The following is a 15,365-nucleotide window of genomic DNA, read 5'->3' on the forward strand; positions in this document are numbered from 1 at the left end:
CGCCATCAGTAGAACAAAACCCCAGTTAGAGTAACCACGGCGAAGTACGCCGTAGTTACACCCCTTTCGACGCCTGCGCCCTCCCGGTTGGGTGAGACATCGATTAAGAAGGATCAAGTTAGCCGAGGTTCGTCGACCGTCGGTCTGTTAGGAAGTAGTTGCTCGACGGGCGTGACAGATTGTAAGAGCGGCTACTCTTTCAAGTAAAGTATTGTTTTCTTGTTGAATGGTCTCTTGATGGGCTAAGACTTCTTCAAGTCTAGCTTCTAATTCTGCACGGGTTGGTGCCATGGTGGTGTCTTGATAAAAGAGTTTACTAGACAGGTAATGACCAATCACAAGTGTGAAGGATCCAAATATACTGTCACGGTCCTGTCCTTGACAGACCTTAATGAATCAAAGACAGGTGGACTATAACTGTTTAGTTAGCTTGAACAACGACGGTTAGTATTATGTTGTTCGTAGACTTGTGATTTGGTCGGACGACTAGAGTGACTTGCGAAGGATCCGAGCAAGTCGAGATGATGATGAGAGTGTGTGTGATGATGTGGACAAGGGTTTTGTCGAGGGAGGTGTGTCGAAAATAAGTATAAGTCAAGAGGAGGTCTTTGTAGAGTGGCAAATAATATTTTGATCCTTGAAGAAGAAGAACTACGGTTTCTACGGAAGGGGTTTATATACTTTACACAGAGACAAACCTAGAGACATGTCAAGAGACATCTCAGGATGTCTTGTAGAGATGTCTCATAACCTTCTCGGTATATTCTCTTGCTTCATGTCTCATGTTCTCATGCTAATCTCGTGTTTCCCTGAATGTCTTGTAGAGATCTCCTAGAGATCTTGTAGAGTTGTCTCTTGTCTTGGGATGATCTCGTATGGATCTCATAGAGATGACTGATGTCTCATAGAGATCTCGTATGTATCTCCTAGAGATGTCTTGTGTCTCATTGAGATCTTGTAGAGATGCCCTGTCTCATGAGATTCTCGGTGGCTTGTGGCTTGAGAATGTGAGAAAATGAGATCAGCTCTTGGTATGATATGGGTTACGACCCTAGGACATTATCCGGGTTGTAACATAGAGTAACTACGTCAAAGTACGTCGTAGTTACGTTCCTTTCAACGCCTGCACCCTCCTGGTTGGGTGAGACATCGAGTTAGAAGCATCAAGTTAGCCGAGGTTCGTCGACCGTCGGTCTATTAGGAAGAAGTTATTCGACGGCCGTGACATCCCCCTTGATGAATACTCAAACTGTGAAACCAAGTCTCTAGCAAGAAAAGAAGAAATGGTCCATGAATGTGCCACACCACCCAAAATCTCAAAAACACTCTCTCCTTCCTGGCTGTGTAGCTCCATAGTTTCCGTCAAGTAAATTGAACTTGAAACTCCAGATATACTTGTTTTGGTCAAATGAACAAGCTTTGTGAATGGTTTATACTTGCATTGTTTCAAATAACTGAGATGCGGCATGGAGAAGGTGGACATCATGACATCACAGCCAAATTACTAAGGAACGCGTGTTCTGTCCGTCACGGCACCCCACTGTATAGCTCATTGACACAGACTATCTTCAATATCTGGTCCTGACAATACTAGTCCTTTACTGTCTTGGTTGTTCGCCCTTCATGTTGAACTTGATTGAGCCGGGTTAAGCTGTGTGCGGAAGTGGAACATGAGGAAAACAATGACGCCTGACGTCTGTCTAACACGTCGAAGATATGATTCTGGAACAATGTGAAAGCCATGGATGTAGTCCAGTAGAGTGCCACGGCCTGGACGTCAACCGGAAGCACGTTCAACCACGAGGAACACTTACACTAGGTGTTTGAGAGGCTATGGGAATGAATAACACAGCTCCCACTCTCATTGCAGCCGTGACAAACGTGCTCCTTATCTCGCTATCCCTCACCGCATTAGGCTTTCCCTCTCCAAGAGACACGTCGGTGAGGTGTTCTACAGGTATGGTCCTCTTTTCCTCTCCGGCAAGCAATATTGACGAAGTAGACAATTTCCTCTTTTTCACTAAATCGGGATCGACCTTCTTCCTTCGTGGCGCCTGTGATGATCCCGAAACGCTTCGGTTTTCCGTACTCGGTGAGGGATTGGCGGAATGATCAGCTGGAGATGGCTTCGATGTACTGCCGTATGGTTGGAGCGTCGGAGCCGAAGTTCCTTCAGCCGTTAAAGTCGTCGATCGAACCTGCGGACTCGATCTGCCAGCTTCTTGAGAAGAGGTCGAAGGGGTAGAAGAAGAAGCGATTCGGCTGGATGATGATGAGGGTGGGTGAGGAGCAGTGCCATCTTCCGCTTTTGTCATCCCCCGTACCCTCCTACTGGCCATTTCGGCATTGGCAAAAGCCAACATACCCCCTAAGACAGGTAAGATCCCCGATCCATCTGGCTGACCCAATTGCGAGAGCCATGAAAACGTTTCCGAGCCCATGGAAGATAGGGGTAATTCGAGAGCACGACGGATGGTGTTGGAGAATAAGATCAGGAGCGGAATGTGTACTGCCAGCGGTCCGATTAATGTAGGTAATGGGTGTGTGTGGTATTTCCTGTGTAGTTGGGATTGTTTTTCAGCAAGCTGGAGTAAGCACACATTTGTGTTTGACTCATCCCATTATGCGTCTAGGGAACCTCTCCTCCTCATATTTCTATAATCGGGACCGGCGGTGACATCTATCTCGAACGGAAAGTCGAGGGTATAACCTACGTATAGAAAACTTGCAGACATATATAGAGAGACAAACACCCTTCCTAAGTAAAAAGTGGAGCCATGCGAAGGCCTGGTAGTGATGCGCGACACTCAGAGAATGAAGAGGGGGAAAGAATAAGTGATAGAAACTTACAGCTGCCTTCAGCTCCCTCTTGTAACCAGCATAATCCAACCCTTTCTTCCTACTTTCCTTAGCTATCGGTCCAGCCAATTCTTCATTCCACCTTCTCATTGCAGGGGAAACCAATAATCGTCCTCTTTCCAACCTCCGTCTCTGCCACAAAGTCATGGGGAGCGTCACACTGCCTCTCAAGGCGATAGTGAGGAGTATTATCGTCAATCCATAAGAAGGTAACGGAGAAGAAAGAAGGAGAGAGGCTAAGGGGTCGAAAATTGAGCTACTTTGCTCGACGGTCGTGTCGATGATAGTGTTGGACGAAGAGGAGATTTGTCTGTTATTCGGGCGGAATGAACGAGGAAGAAGAGTTCGTAGTTTGCTTAAAGGAAGAGGGTGGAGATAGATGAGAGATCCAGGTCGAAGCATAGTCAGCTACTTCCGGTGTTGGGATTTGGTATACCGGTCACTGTAGGTGGTGTATATGAAATATGGGACAAGAGACGGAGACGAAGACGAAGAAAGTCAACGGAATTTTGTTACCTCCACCCAAAGTGGGGGAGGAACAGCTGGCAAACATTCCTTGCCGTTGTCGGGTGGTCTAAAGTCCTACAGGGCCAGATTTTCTGTGTAGCTATCGCATAAACGATGGGAGGCAACATGGAACATACACCAAGGTATGCATGAGTGCTTTCAAACCTATGAACAACAGATTTAATCAAAGATCCTCTGCTCTATCCCGCTCATTCGTCGCCGGCTTAGTCCCTCCCTTCGTCCCCGTCCTCTTCATTGGTGTAGTTTGATCCCGCCGACCCACCAGAAAGCAACGCGGTACTCGGTGTGGCCGCTGATGTAGGGGCGGAATCTGAACCGCTGAGTTTACCGATGAACCATGCTGGTACCCATCCCCGTTCACCAGAGTCTTGTTTGATCCTGACGGTCAACATTTAGCCTCGTACTCTAGAAAATTTATTCCAACGTCTGTCACAGGGACGTCGGCGCTTTCATCGTACACAATAGAATGGTGGTCACGAAAGTGGTTGGCAAGGATCAGCGAGTGAATGAGATTTTGAGCGGGAACATATAATAGTGTGTCAAGAGAGGCGGGGAATTGCAAGATGGAGAAAGTACCCACGTATATGACCAATGACAGTATTTCTTATACACTCTCACTTTCTCCCCTTCTCGAAGGGCCACCTCATCTTCCCCTTGAGGTCCATAATCCATGAGTACCACGCCAGGATACGAAGATGACACTATCGCAGACGGAGGTAAACGTGATAGACCTGGATAGGCGGAATTTATTTCACCTGAGGGACATACCGCGCAGATAGGTTGGGAGAGTTCCAATAGACACCCTGGAGATTAGTCTCTCAGTCGCTTTGCTACCTCCTTTACAAGAATCATTTGGTGTGAGACATGCTGAAGAGTAGCATGAACTAACCTGCTGGAACCCATCCCGAACGGGAATGCTCAGGTATGATATTCCCTGTACCCTCCGGATCTTTTTGAACGATGTACCACCCTTTCGTTTTTGATAAGATGACAAATGTCGCCCCACTGGATATCAGCCGAATCTCTTCTGACGTGCGTAGCTGAAAGTACTCACACTGCCACGTCAAACTCATCCTGTCGATCGGCAATATACCTGACGATCAGCAGATGAAAGAAATCATGTGCGTGAAATACTTACGGATAGATTGCCACTGCATAAGTCACACTCTGCACATTCCCATCTTTATCCACTAGTGTCCCTGTGGTCGTGGCACTCTTCGGCAAGCTATGAGCCATGGACTCTCCTTCTCTCAGTCCTGGACTCGGTAGTTCCGGGAAAGCAGCGCCATTAGGTGTGGTATCGTCTCCTGCTCGTCTCAACTGGCCTTGAGCGAGAGGTTGTAGGTTTGAAGGTTTGGTAGGAGACGAGGAGGACTCTCCTACGGGTTTGTTACGTGGAAGAACGCTGTTAGGGTGAGTAGGGGGTAGACCTAGTTTTGCGAGTTGTTTTTGTTGAGCTACAGCAATAGGAGATCGAACATCGCGCTGACATTTCAGCTGAGTTCCATCGTATACTAAGAGGATCTCACGATGTGTCGTAGCATGAAGACTGGTTTTTGACCACCCTCTTTGAGTTTTTGGAATAACAGCAAAGGCTTTCGTCGTAGCTCAAACATCGTTCTGGTACCATCAGCGCGTTTGTCGTCATTGACAGAAGGGCGAAGAACGACTTGCCTGTTGTGCCAAAACAGATAAACAAAGCATACTTCTTCCAATCGTCGTTGATCTTATACTTTTTCAAAGCAGCCGGTAAGACCTTGAAGCATGGATCTTCCAATGTGACTCTGAAAGATTTCGCCGCAGAGTGAGCCGCATTCTTTGCCTGTGTCTTGGCGTCAACCGATGCAGATGTGGCATTGGATCTGGAACTAGCTGGTGTGAGACTAGGACCGCTGAAGGCTGACGCAGGTGCTAAGGATGATCCCTTTGATTGACCCGAGCTTGAGCCAGGTGTTGCAGCAGCGACTGGTAAAGCACCTGGAGGAGGAGAGGTGATACTTCCACTAGAATTGAGTCGACTGAAAGGTGGGGCTTGAATGGCGGCGGGACGTGGATGATGAGGTTTCTCAGGAATATTGGAAGCAGGGGAATCGAAAGTGATAGTGGCGTTGGCGGTGGTAGGTGTGAAAGAGTCTTGGAAAGTTGCTGAATCGGAAGTGAGTGGAGGGATTGAGTTGGAATTTGTTGATGATGCCAAAGAAGAGGGAAATATCGCTGAAGTTCTTCGGTTGGCTTTCGTGGTAGGTCCCTGATAATCAGAAAATTCATCTCTCCGTGCATCTTCTCAAGGATTCGCGAGAAAGTGAGAAGGAAAAGAGCTCACAGGTTCTCCTTCATCCCCATCACTACCTCTACTATGACCATTGCTATAGTCGTCCCATCTTGGCATTCCATGATCTGTGTTAAACTCCAGGCTACTAGCTCTAAGATCGTCACCGTCGGAAGAGGAAGAAGCGTTGACCTGAAGTCCGTTTTCTTCCATGCAAGACACAATCCTTCGATATGCCCACTCGAGTTTCATCAAACGAACGTCTTCATCCGTCAACAGCAATCGGTCAACCAACTTGGTCTAACTCACGTTGTTTATCGATATAATCATACAGAGCTCCTAAATCTGCCGTATGTACAGCTTTGAGTTTATCCACAGCATCCACAGCTGCTCTTGGGCCAACCATTTGACCTTCTATCTTTTTCAGCTCTCCCTTATGTTATTGAACAAGAAAAGTAGTGCGCACCATCTGGACGCCAATCTTCATCTCCCAGTTCCAACCCTTGTTCATTTTTTAATTCCCAAATAGCTCTCAGAATCTTCAATCGATGTCCTATACTTTCCATTCCTAAATCTAGGAGAGACGCGTGGTCCATGACGGCCAATACGTCACCAGTGATACCTTGATCTGTCCGTCAGATTCGTAACCCACCATCCACCATCATGAATCACTGGTAGCGGAAAATCACGTACCATAGATGGCCCCTTCATAATTAGGCAATCCTATCCGTCTGAAGAACTGATGCACGGTCGCTTCGTCCCATTGAAGTAAAGAAGTAGGAGAGTAGATCATAGGCGATTGGAGGAGTTGAGGTGAAGTCATGGTGGTTCACCCGGATGGTCCGGATAAGAGAAGGACCTCGAGATGGGTGAAAAGCTCAGAGATTCAGAGGATTGTGGAAGGTGGCAAGAAGAGCATGGGATAAAAAGACATGAGATAGAGAAAGGTGGGTTTGGGAGATGAAGGGTGTCAAAGGACCTTTGCGGTGGTCGAAAGAGTAAGTCAAATAGTGCTGAGGGTGCCTTGTGTGGAGGAGTGTTGGTTGACGGGTCGTAGTGTTAAAAGCAGGCGAATGAGGTGGAAACACTTAAGCACGGAGTGGAGACTCTTCTACGTCGCCATGCACTAAATGAACAGGGTGTATACTTTTGGAAAGATGATCATTGGATGTATTGTACTAAGCTTAGGCGATTGGAAGCGAAAACGACGGACCTGGAGCATGGAGCTATGATTGAACTTAGCTTGACGACACATTGTTCCTGTCAAGATGACCTTGTTTTCCAAAGTCACCCTCCGGTCTCCGTTCTGAATTGTCGCCGCACACTGCTTCAGCGATCAGCGACACGTCAGTACGCTCTGCACGACATGCATGACATATGAGTAGACAACATGATCCTTTCGTGCCCGAAAGTGCCGTTGACTTCCAGTCCTCTGGGCATGACATGTGGCATTGCCCTTTGGGCGTCCATCGCCTTACCTGGCGTGCTACACCGTACACCGACCTGTCCGTATATTGGCCTCGATGGCCGATGGAGATGAAGCTTTTCTATCCGCACTCTCCCAAGCCCCGGTGATATCACGCCTTCAAGGCTCGTCGTCTCGATGTGATCCCAAGTATAACCTTCGCATTTCATCCCCGACTTCCAACCTTCTCGTACCCTCTAAATAATGCATTGCCTCGGCGTATGTGGAAGGCACGACTGTCCTCCCAATCGGATTCTTGTCCTCCTTGGCCATAGTGAAGAAAAAGGTGTTGGTCTCGCTTCTCGCCTGCCTGGTCAGAATGACCACTTACCCGATCTCCAATATATCATGGCACTCACCCCTGTCTCCACCTCCTCCACCTCGGCACGTACCATGATGTGGACTTTGGCCTCTCCATCAGGTCCACCGTGCGGCATGGTGGTGTGTACAACTTTCGAGGTCAGTCGAAGTACCGCGCCAATCGGTACAGGGAGACGAAAGGTGATTTCGTCCAGGGACAAGAACCTCATTGGTGTGGAAGCGAAGATGGCCGCATTGGTGAAACACAGTTCGAAGGCGAGACGCATTAGCAAACCTCCGAAGATTTTGCCATGTAGGTTACGTCCTTGAGGAAACATGAGAAGAACGCTTGTGATCTGTGTTGTGAGTAAATGAGTCCGAGTGTCCGATATGGTCGACCTCGAACCAAACGACATAACCCCACGATGGTGAGGGACGGGGGAAGGAAAGGAAGGCGGCTAGGGACCGCGTAGAAGATCGAAGAAAACACTGGCCTCAGTGTCACGCATCTGCACCACCTTTTGACCGTCAATATCGGTCACCCCCTTGTCCACGACTTGCAGCATGAGCTTGTGTAGCTCTTCCGCTTCCTCCGAAGAAGGCTGCGATATCAGTCTTTCACTTTTGATATCTTCGGCCCGACTTACTGGAACTTTGTCCAGGGCCATCATGGAGCTCTCCCTCTTCCGTCTAGTATGATCCGCTCCTATCTCCCACAACATCTTCTCCCCTGCCGTTTCGACCAGAAGCGGTGGTACTTTTCTCGCTTTGTGTGTTATGGAATCTCTACACACCATGGCGAAGCGACCCAAAAGGAGTGTATCCCACTCGTCCTTTACTGGTTGACACGAGCCCTCCATTTTGACGACTACTTCCATGGAAGAGTTCCCGGTCCATGTCACAAAGCCTGAGAATCGAAGGTCTCTGCTTCGTCAGTCGACAATAAGACCACATTACATCATGTCTCCTATCCTGACCCTAAATCTAACAACTGAACCTCTCCAACTTCTGTGTTACTCTGAGTCGGGGAGAGAATCAGGCCAGTAACAAAGATGGTTTCATTCCACATACCTTACGTTATCACGATTAAGTCTTCCAAGCATGTCTAAACGATCTGCGCTCGCCGTGGCAAGGTACAACCCTGCTCTAGCAGAAGCCTCGTGAAACGCGTCTGTGGCATTCTTCGCCTTTGACCTGCTCGAAGGGGTTGGCAGACAATGTCTATACGCCACAGCTCCTGCCAGAGAGTCCAAATCTGACGATCAGCATTTCGATACTACTTCCCACACGATCCGTTTGTGATACAGGATTGGACCTACGCTCCAGAAGCTTGCCCATCCTGAAACCTCCGGAAGTGTTAACATACCTCTCGTACAATTTGGGATCACTAGCGAGAGGCAAGTCGAAGTTTGTGAAGCTTTCACTCATATGCTTAGGTCTCAGTAGTTCTTCGCGCTCCTTATCCGTCATGGGTGCATGAGGGGCATTAGGGTCCAGCTCGGAGGATGCCAAATCAGGTGAGGAGGATGATAGCCATGAAATCAGATCAGCTCGCATGGAGAGGGGAGAAGGATGAGCTGCATTGGCGCTTGAAGAGTCTGAAATTAGTCTTTTGATAAGGGAAAGAGATCAATGGACATACTTGCGATCGAGGTAAGGAGACGATCTATCTCACGCAGTGTGAGAAGCTGTTGACTGGGTGTTGGGTCGGGTTTTGGAGTAGGAGCCACGGTCGAATTGAGGCGTATAATTCTATGGTGAGTGGACCTTGTGGAAAGACCCAAAAGCCGTAGTCGAGAACGCATCACTGATCACTGATGAGAACTCAAATTGTACGCAAGATGGAAAATGTGAAAGTAAAAGGCTTGGTCGCTATCATTCCACTCGTTCATGCCATCCCGGCAAATGCCGCATGCCGCAATCGACATCCGTCGGAAGTCCGCTCATCGTGCCTGGTGTTCACCTTCGGTTCTTTCGCCCTTTCGGCCCGACGCCTTGTTCCAATTAGTGTCTTGTATTCCTCTGCCATCACTGCTTCCCAGCATGTTGGCTTGATAAAGGGCTTGAACACTGCTTCACAGCGCGATGCCCATGTGAAAATGGCCTAGTGAGCTTCTTTCTTCGGGAGATACAAGTATGACCTCATGGATCCTCCTTCTCGGTGTACGTCTATTGCAGGAATGATCATTCCCTCCCACTGATCTGCCAGATCGTCATCATCCCTCTAATCTTTTTAAGGCGGTGGCTTTCTCTTCGACATGACCTTCAGTCCGCTGCTAGACTAGGAGCACGTCCCATACCGGTTGTCAAAGGGAAATGGCCTCTGAACTTCGATGTGGTGCTCTCCTGGACGAGATGGAGCCAAGATGAGGTAGGGAGGATGTTGTTCGAGCTTGAGAAAAAGTACGGGACTACATTCAATACTCGTACGCTTGGTGAAGATCAGGTGAGGGGATCACATCTTACAATTCGAGCACTACCTCCACGGCACCTCCAGCTCTTATTGCCTGCTGCACCTCTACCAGTATTGGGATTTAGGGCAAGAGCTGATAATAGATCATCTCAAGTGATCCGATTGTTCTGCGTCATGTCTTTATGACTGGATTCGACAATTTTGTCAAGGGTGAGTCGTCCGTCCTCGTCTTTTCTTCTACTCTCGTCGACTGGGTGCTGCTGTATTCCCCAGGACCGAGAAAGGGTCCCAAGGATCAAATTACGAAGCTAGAGTTTGAATGCTGACGTTCAGGACCAAAGTTTCACACCCGTACGAGAGGTTATCTGGGGGACGGAATCTTCAACACCGACGGGTCGACCTGGCACTCAGTACGTTTTGTCGTATCCGCGTTTACTTCGTTAACCCCCTCGCCCCTCTCTCTTGGCTGCTTATAAGCTTTTCCGTTCCGACTGAATTCTTCGCACTCACCTTTACACGATCCTGCTTGAGCTGTTAGTTGAGACACTCGAGACAATATTCTGATGGGCAGCATCGGACCACCTTACGTCCATTCTTTCGTGCCGAACGTATCCGACCTGAACTCTTCGAACCGATCATCGACAAATTCCTTCTTTCCCTGCCTACTGCTGCGTCTCTGACGCCTGACCACCCCGTACCTCACAAGGATATCATCACAGCATCTCCTCCATTCACGATGCCGAATGAACACTCCGCATCACTTGCTGACTCTAAGACGACGTTCAATGGTAACACAACGAAAGCATTCGACATGCAAGCTCTCCTTGGTCGATTGACACTCCAAATCGCTCTTCTTTGGTTGACAGGCGAAGACATTTCTTCCAACCTGAGCGATAATGATAATTCAAGTGTACTCCCCCGTGCACCTGAATGGAGACAAGCTCTTTCCGAACTCCCCACAGCTCTGAAACAAGCTCAAGAAATCGTCGCTTTCCGTCTAAAAATCGGTTGGCCCTGGCGTCTTCTTGAACTAGGTCGTTCGCCCCTTCGTAAACCTATGAAGACCGTCCACGCATTTTTCAGGCCGTTGATAGATGAAGCCTATCTTCGTCAGAGTGGAACGAGTCTTCTCGATGCTTTGGTCCACCAAGAAGGGATGAGTAAGGAAAAGGTACAAGATCAATTGATAAATGTGTTATTAGCCGCAAGGGATACTACAACTGTACTTCTTACTTGTTGCACATATCTGTCACTTCTTCAACCTCATCTTCAAGATGTTCTTTGCGAAGAAATACGACAATATGACAAAAGACATTCTTTCGATCATTCTCAAGATGAGGATTCAGAATACAAGAATGAACACGACACGGGTGATAACCAAGGATCTACGAGACATCTGGACTATTCGGAAAATCACGAGAGTGAAATGGGCTACTCACGGGAAGGATATGTGGAAGAGGTGAAAATGACACGAACAGCTCTCAAAGAATTAACGAAATGTCGAGCATTTATCGATGAAACCTTACGTCTTTTTCCACCTGTACCAATAAATGTTAGAAGAGCAGTCAACGATTGTGTTATTCCTACTAGTCAAGGTCCAATGTTTATGAAAGGAGGAACTACCATAATTTTATGTCCTTTACTCATGCAACGATCTTCGGATTATTGGGAAGATCCGTTGGACTTCAAATTGGATAGATGGGCGAGACCGGAAGAAACCAATCCATCCTCTGTTCAGAACCCAGCTTCCAAACCGACCCATATGCAGCGAGACGTGGTAGAGAAACAATCCAAAAATCAGAGAAAGGAAACGGACGGAAATGTGAATAGGGAGAAAAGACAGAAAGAAGAGCAAAGTTATATGCCATGGAATGTGGGACCTAGGACATGTTTAGGACAAAATATGGCTATAGCTGTATCGATGACTTTTCTGGTCAAGTGGATCAGATACCTTCATAGGATGAAAGAAGAGGGAGTGGAGCTAGTTTTGGCTGAGTCTCCGACTGCTCTGAGGACAGGGAAAGGAGGCGAGGATGATGGCGATGGGAAGATACCTGGATGGTGGTTCATCCATGGGGCTGGGAGGTTGCGGGATGGAAGGGATAAAGTATGGATGACAAGTAATATGACACTCAATGTCAAGGTGAGCTCCTCTGCCTCGCCTCCTTATTTCCTCTGAACTCATTCTGGATTCCCATAGGCCTAAATTGCCCCCCCCCCCTTCCTCCAATTCTTGCCTATCTTCATCTGGGCTGGAACCTCATTTGACCCTGACCCTCAACCAGAGCCCTTCCACAAGCTCGGTGCCCGTGTGGACAGGTCAATTGTTGAACTGCAGGGAGGGTTATGGGTCAAACAAATCCCTTTATCGAACGTCCCGCGACCCGTGTAGTAATGACCAAATCCGCACAGTTTCAATACATACATACACATATCTCAACTTCTGAGATAACATCAGGCCTTGATCAAATCAATCTCCAAAATATTCTATAGATCAGTATCATCCCATAGCTTGTATGTCAATTTATGAATACTCACTTTGCCAGCTTTGATCTCCGACAGACTTGGCATGATATCAAGTCTCATCAATTCCGACGCTTTCGCGACGATCGGATCGCTTTGCATACTTGCTACAGCTGTGATCTTCCCGTTCTTCGCTTGATAAGTAACGAACTATCCTTCAGCTTCGATTCGCAGACGGTCAGCGAGAGCTTACTTTGAGTTCGGAGGGGTTACCATGAGTGTAGGTCTCATCGAAACCTGCACCAGTCCCGAGGTATCGAAGACCTTTACCGATGGAAGACCAGAAAATAGGGATCTTGGTATATGCCACTTGATCATTAGGGTGGGTAATGTTGTGTCCTACTTCTCGACCCTGATTGTCAGTTTCCGCTACCATTCTGGGCACGGGTTCTCTCATCACGTCGATGGCCGATGGGCAATCGCCGGGAACTGTGACAAGAAACAGATGAAGTCACTTACATGATTCCCAGCAACATTCCAATGTTCCACCCTCCTCTGAAAGTTATCCGGATACTGAGGATAATGCGCAATATCTCCAATAGCATAAACATGCTCCATCCCTTTGACTCTCAGATATTCGTCCACTGCCACACCGCCGTCCTTCTCAAGAGTAAATCCAGATTCTTTGAGGAAATTTGTAGCTGGAGAGACACCGGTACCCATGATGACCAAATCTGCTGGTAGAGGTTCTTGTCCTTTGAGTTCTACGGCACCGCAATGGTTAGTGCCGGGTTCTGATCATGTATCAGCCCATTATAACATCTTCGACGATAAACGAAGGATTACCAGATACGCACTGGCAGTGATCTTCTCTACATTGGCTTTCATGTAGAATTGTATGCCTTGTTTCTTCATGCTCTGACGAGATCAGCTTTACGTCCCCGGATGGTAGAATAGAGGGAAAGTGGACAAAGAAAGCTGACCTCCATGATAGCCGCACCGATCTCTGTCCCCAGAATAGCTTTGAAAGGTACATCGTCCGTCCCTACCAACGTGATACTCTTCGGCTTCTTACCCAGCAAAGCAGCGGAAACTTCCATCCCGATGAAACTGGTACCGATCACCACCACATTGGCGTTCTCGTTGACGGCCGAAGTGATCGATTTTGTATCAGAGACAAAACGCATAGTCTGAACACCTTCGAGATCCGCACCAGGAATCGGGATCTTCCGTGGTTTACCACCAGGCGAGAGAACGAGATTGTCGTAGGTGATCAACTCGCCAGAAGACGTTGTCACGGTTTTGGCGGTAGGATTGACTTTGGTGACGCTCTGTGCGTGTCAACTTTGCTACGATGTTTACACGGACGTAATAAATGCGTAGCGATCGCTTATCGAGTCACACGACTGAGATAGGGTGGGAGAGAGAACGGGAAGTGCAAGAACGGGAAGTCAAGTCATGAAGATGGGAAGAAAAAGGCAGAGACTCACAGTAGCAGGTTTGAAAGTCACTCCGAAATCATCCCTCAGTTCTTGGGGTGAACGCCATTGTAATTTCTCAGCATCGTCCACAAGTCCTTTAGACATTTTCGTCCTGTATCATGAGCTTGTTACCTGGTTCACAACTTTGTAAGATGTCATACCGATCGATAGGAGCATATGGCTCTTCAGAAATGAGAACAATTTCTCCCGCGTATTCGTTCTGTTATCAGCGTTTCTTCATCATGCAGAAGTAGCTGTGGAAGGGGACCAACGTACCATACGTAGACTTTCGATCGTGTGAATTCCACCACTTCCACCACCAACGATGACGACAGTTTCTTTGTTCCTTACCAAGGTTTTGGTCTTGTGTTTAGCGACGACCCGACCGACCTTGCTCTTGACTTCTTTCTCGGAAGCTGACACGACAATTTTACCATCTTTGATAACGACGGAATATTTCCATAGAGAGTCAAGACCGGGAGCATCTTCTACGTCGCCCGTGCAAACGTTGAAGCACGCTTACAGTTAGCTTAACTGAGACAGGGTTTATCGAACATACCTCCATGCCAAGGACAAACAACTCTTCCATCATGAGATAAGGTGCCCTCTGAGGGTGTCAATACGTCCGTGCCAAAGATCATATGGGCCAGGGGAGCTCACTCTCGAGAGGAGCGCCATACTTTCTGTAAGCATACATTCGTTTGTGTGTCCAAACGACTTACATGGGTGCAGACTGCTGACGTTGCATACTGAAGTGTCAGCTACATGGCTACAGGTCTCATTCATAGGCAATACAGAAAGTACTGGATGGGCTCACGATCTCGCCTTTCATGTTGGAAAGTAAAATCTTGCCTTCTCCGAATTCCACTGTCTTCCTATCTGGTCAGCTCTCCAGCTGATTTCATTCGCCCATCGTCCCACGATTAGATGTCGATTCCAATCTGAACTGAGAGGACCAGTCCAATTCGTGGCTCATGACGGTCACTCACATTTGTCCCTCACTCAACTCGCTCACATCGAGCACTTCGGCGGTCTTGACGTCATCAATCTGCGATGCCATCTTCCTCACTGATATTCTGGATAATCTATTACTCAAGAAGAGGATTCTACTAGATCTAAAGATATACGGTCTAGGTAGGAGCATGAAACTGCCCCTTGTGTGAATTTATATAGGACGACCAGAGCTATCCTTTGAGTTGAGAGGAATGAATAAGGCAAGGGAGTCAGTTGGTGACCGGATCCACCTCCACCCGAAGCTTCAGCCAATGACGTGCCTCGTCTTTGCGATCGCGATCGAGGCGGCGGTCGCCGTCATCGTATTCAAGTCCCATCGAGGGTGGTGATGAGATGGATTCTGAATAATGCTGTGCTGAAAGCCCGGGTGACCGAGATAGCTGGGTGCAGGATCCAGGATCTCGGCCTCGGCAGAACGCTAGGAAGGAGAGGATGAAAGTGGAAATCGCGTGGACTGTGCTGGGTCTGAAGAAAAGGATGTATACGGGTCAAGGTTGGACGATTGGCTTGTGAACCGGGTCAACTAGGTTGTAGCAGATGGCTTAGCCACATATCACAAAGTAACTTAGTACA

The 15,365-nt window shown here is 48.0% G+C and overlaps 5 protein-coding genes across 5 annotated transcripts; 1 reads left to right on the forward strand and 4 right to left on the reverse strand.

The window, feature by feature from the left end:
- Positions 1–1,590: 1,590 nt before the first annotated feature.
- On the reverse strand, positions 1,591–3,261 carry TREMEDRAFT_58928 (uncharacterized protein; the record flags this gene model as incomplete). Its single annotated transcript, XM_007001394.1, has 3 exons — positions 1,591–1,770; positions 1,815–2,585; positions 2,851–3,261. 3 exons carry the CDS (start codon positions 3,259–3,261, stop codon positions 1,591–1,593), a joined length of 1,362 nt encoding a protein of 453 aa, XP_007001456.1.
- Positions 3,262–3,488: 227 nt separating this feature from the next.
- Positions 3,489–6,831, reverse strand: TREMEDRAFT_72866 (uncharacterized protein). Its single transcript, XM_007002100.1, has 11 exons — positions 6,350–6,831; positions 6,123–6,284; positions 5,966–6,070; positions 5,711–5,862; positions 5,040–5,635; positions 4,917–5,007; positions 4,526–4,872; positions 4,442–4,480; positions 4,277–4,392; positions 3,968–4,190; positions 3,489–3,765 (listed from the first exon to the last, which is right to left on the reverse strand). The coding sequence occupies exons 1-11, from the start codon at positions 6,477–6,479 to the stop codon at positions 3,591–3,593; spliced, it is 2,136 nt and encodes a 711-aa protein (XP_007002162.1). The 5' UTR covers positions 6,480–6,831; the 3' UTR covers positions 3,489–3,590.
- A 184-nt stretch (positions 6,832–7,015) lies between these two features.
- Positions 7,016–8,894, reverse strand: TREMEDRAFT_36912 (uncharacterized protein; the record flags this gene model as incomplete). The annotated part of the gene is made up of 6 exons (XM_007000795.1): positions 7,016–7,427; positions 7,481–7,777; positions 7,916–8,023; positions 8,069–8,345; positions 8,493–8,676; positions 8,741–8,894. 6 exons carry the CDS (start codon positions 8,889–8,891, stop codon positions 7,242–7,244), a joined length of 1,203 nt encoding a protein of 400 aa, XP_007000857.1. The 3' UTR covers positions 7,016–7,241.
- A 556-nt stretch (positions 8,895–9,450) lies between these two features.
- Positions 9,451–12,013, forward strand: TREMEDRAFT_72868 (uncharacterized protein; the record flags this gene model as incomplete). Its single annotated transcript, XM_007002101.1, has 5 exons — positions 9,451–9,584; positions 9,631–9,867; positions 9,978–10,044; positions 10,168–10,244; positions 10,406–12,013. The coding sequence occupies exons 1-5, from the start codon at positions 9,558–9,560 to the stop codon at positions 12,011–12,013; spliced, it is 2,016 nt and encodes a 671-aa protein (XP_007002163.1). The 5' UTR covers positions 9,451–9,557.
- A 275-nt stretch (positions 12,014–12,288) lies between these two features.
- On the reverse strand, positions 12,289–14,838 carry TREMEDRAFT_67043 (uncharacterized protein; the record flags this gene model as incomplete). Its single annotated transcript, XM_007001850.1, has 14 exons — positions 12,289–12,321; positions 12,373–12,507; positions 12,551–12,709; positions 12,817–13,091; positions 13,155–13,215; positions 13,281–13,628; positions 13,788–13,890; positions 13,940–13,998; positions 14,055–14,296; positions 14,338–14,385; positions 14,439–14,457; positions 14,501–14,527; positions 14,596–14,653; positions 14,768–14,838. The coding sequence occupies 14 exons, from the start codon at positions 14,836–14,838 to the stop codon at positions 12,289–12,291; spliced, it is 1,638 nt and encodes a 545-aa protein (XP_007001912.1).
- Between the last annotated feature and the right edge of the window lie 527 nt (positions 14,839–15,365).

The sequence above is a fragment of the Tremella mesenterica genome (assembly GCF_000271645.1).
Source record: "Tremella mesenterica DSM 1558 unplaced genomic scaffold TREMEscaffold_1, whole genome shotgun sequence".
Taxonomy (NCBI): Eukaryota; Fungi; Basidiomycota; class Tremellomycetes; order Tremellales; family Tremellaceae; genus Tremella; species Tremella mesenterica.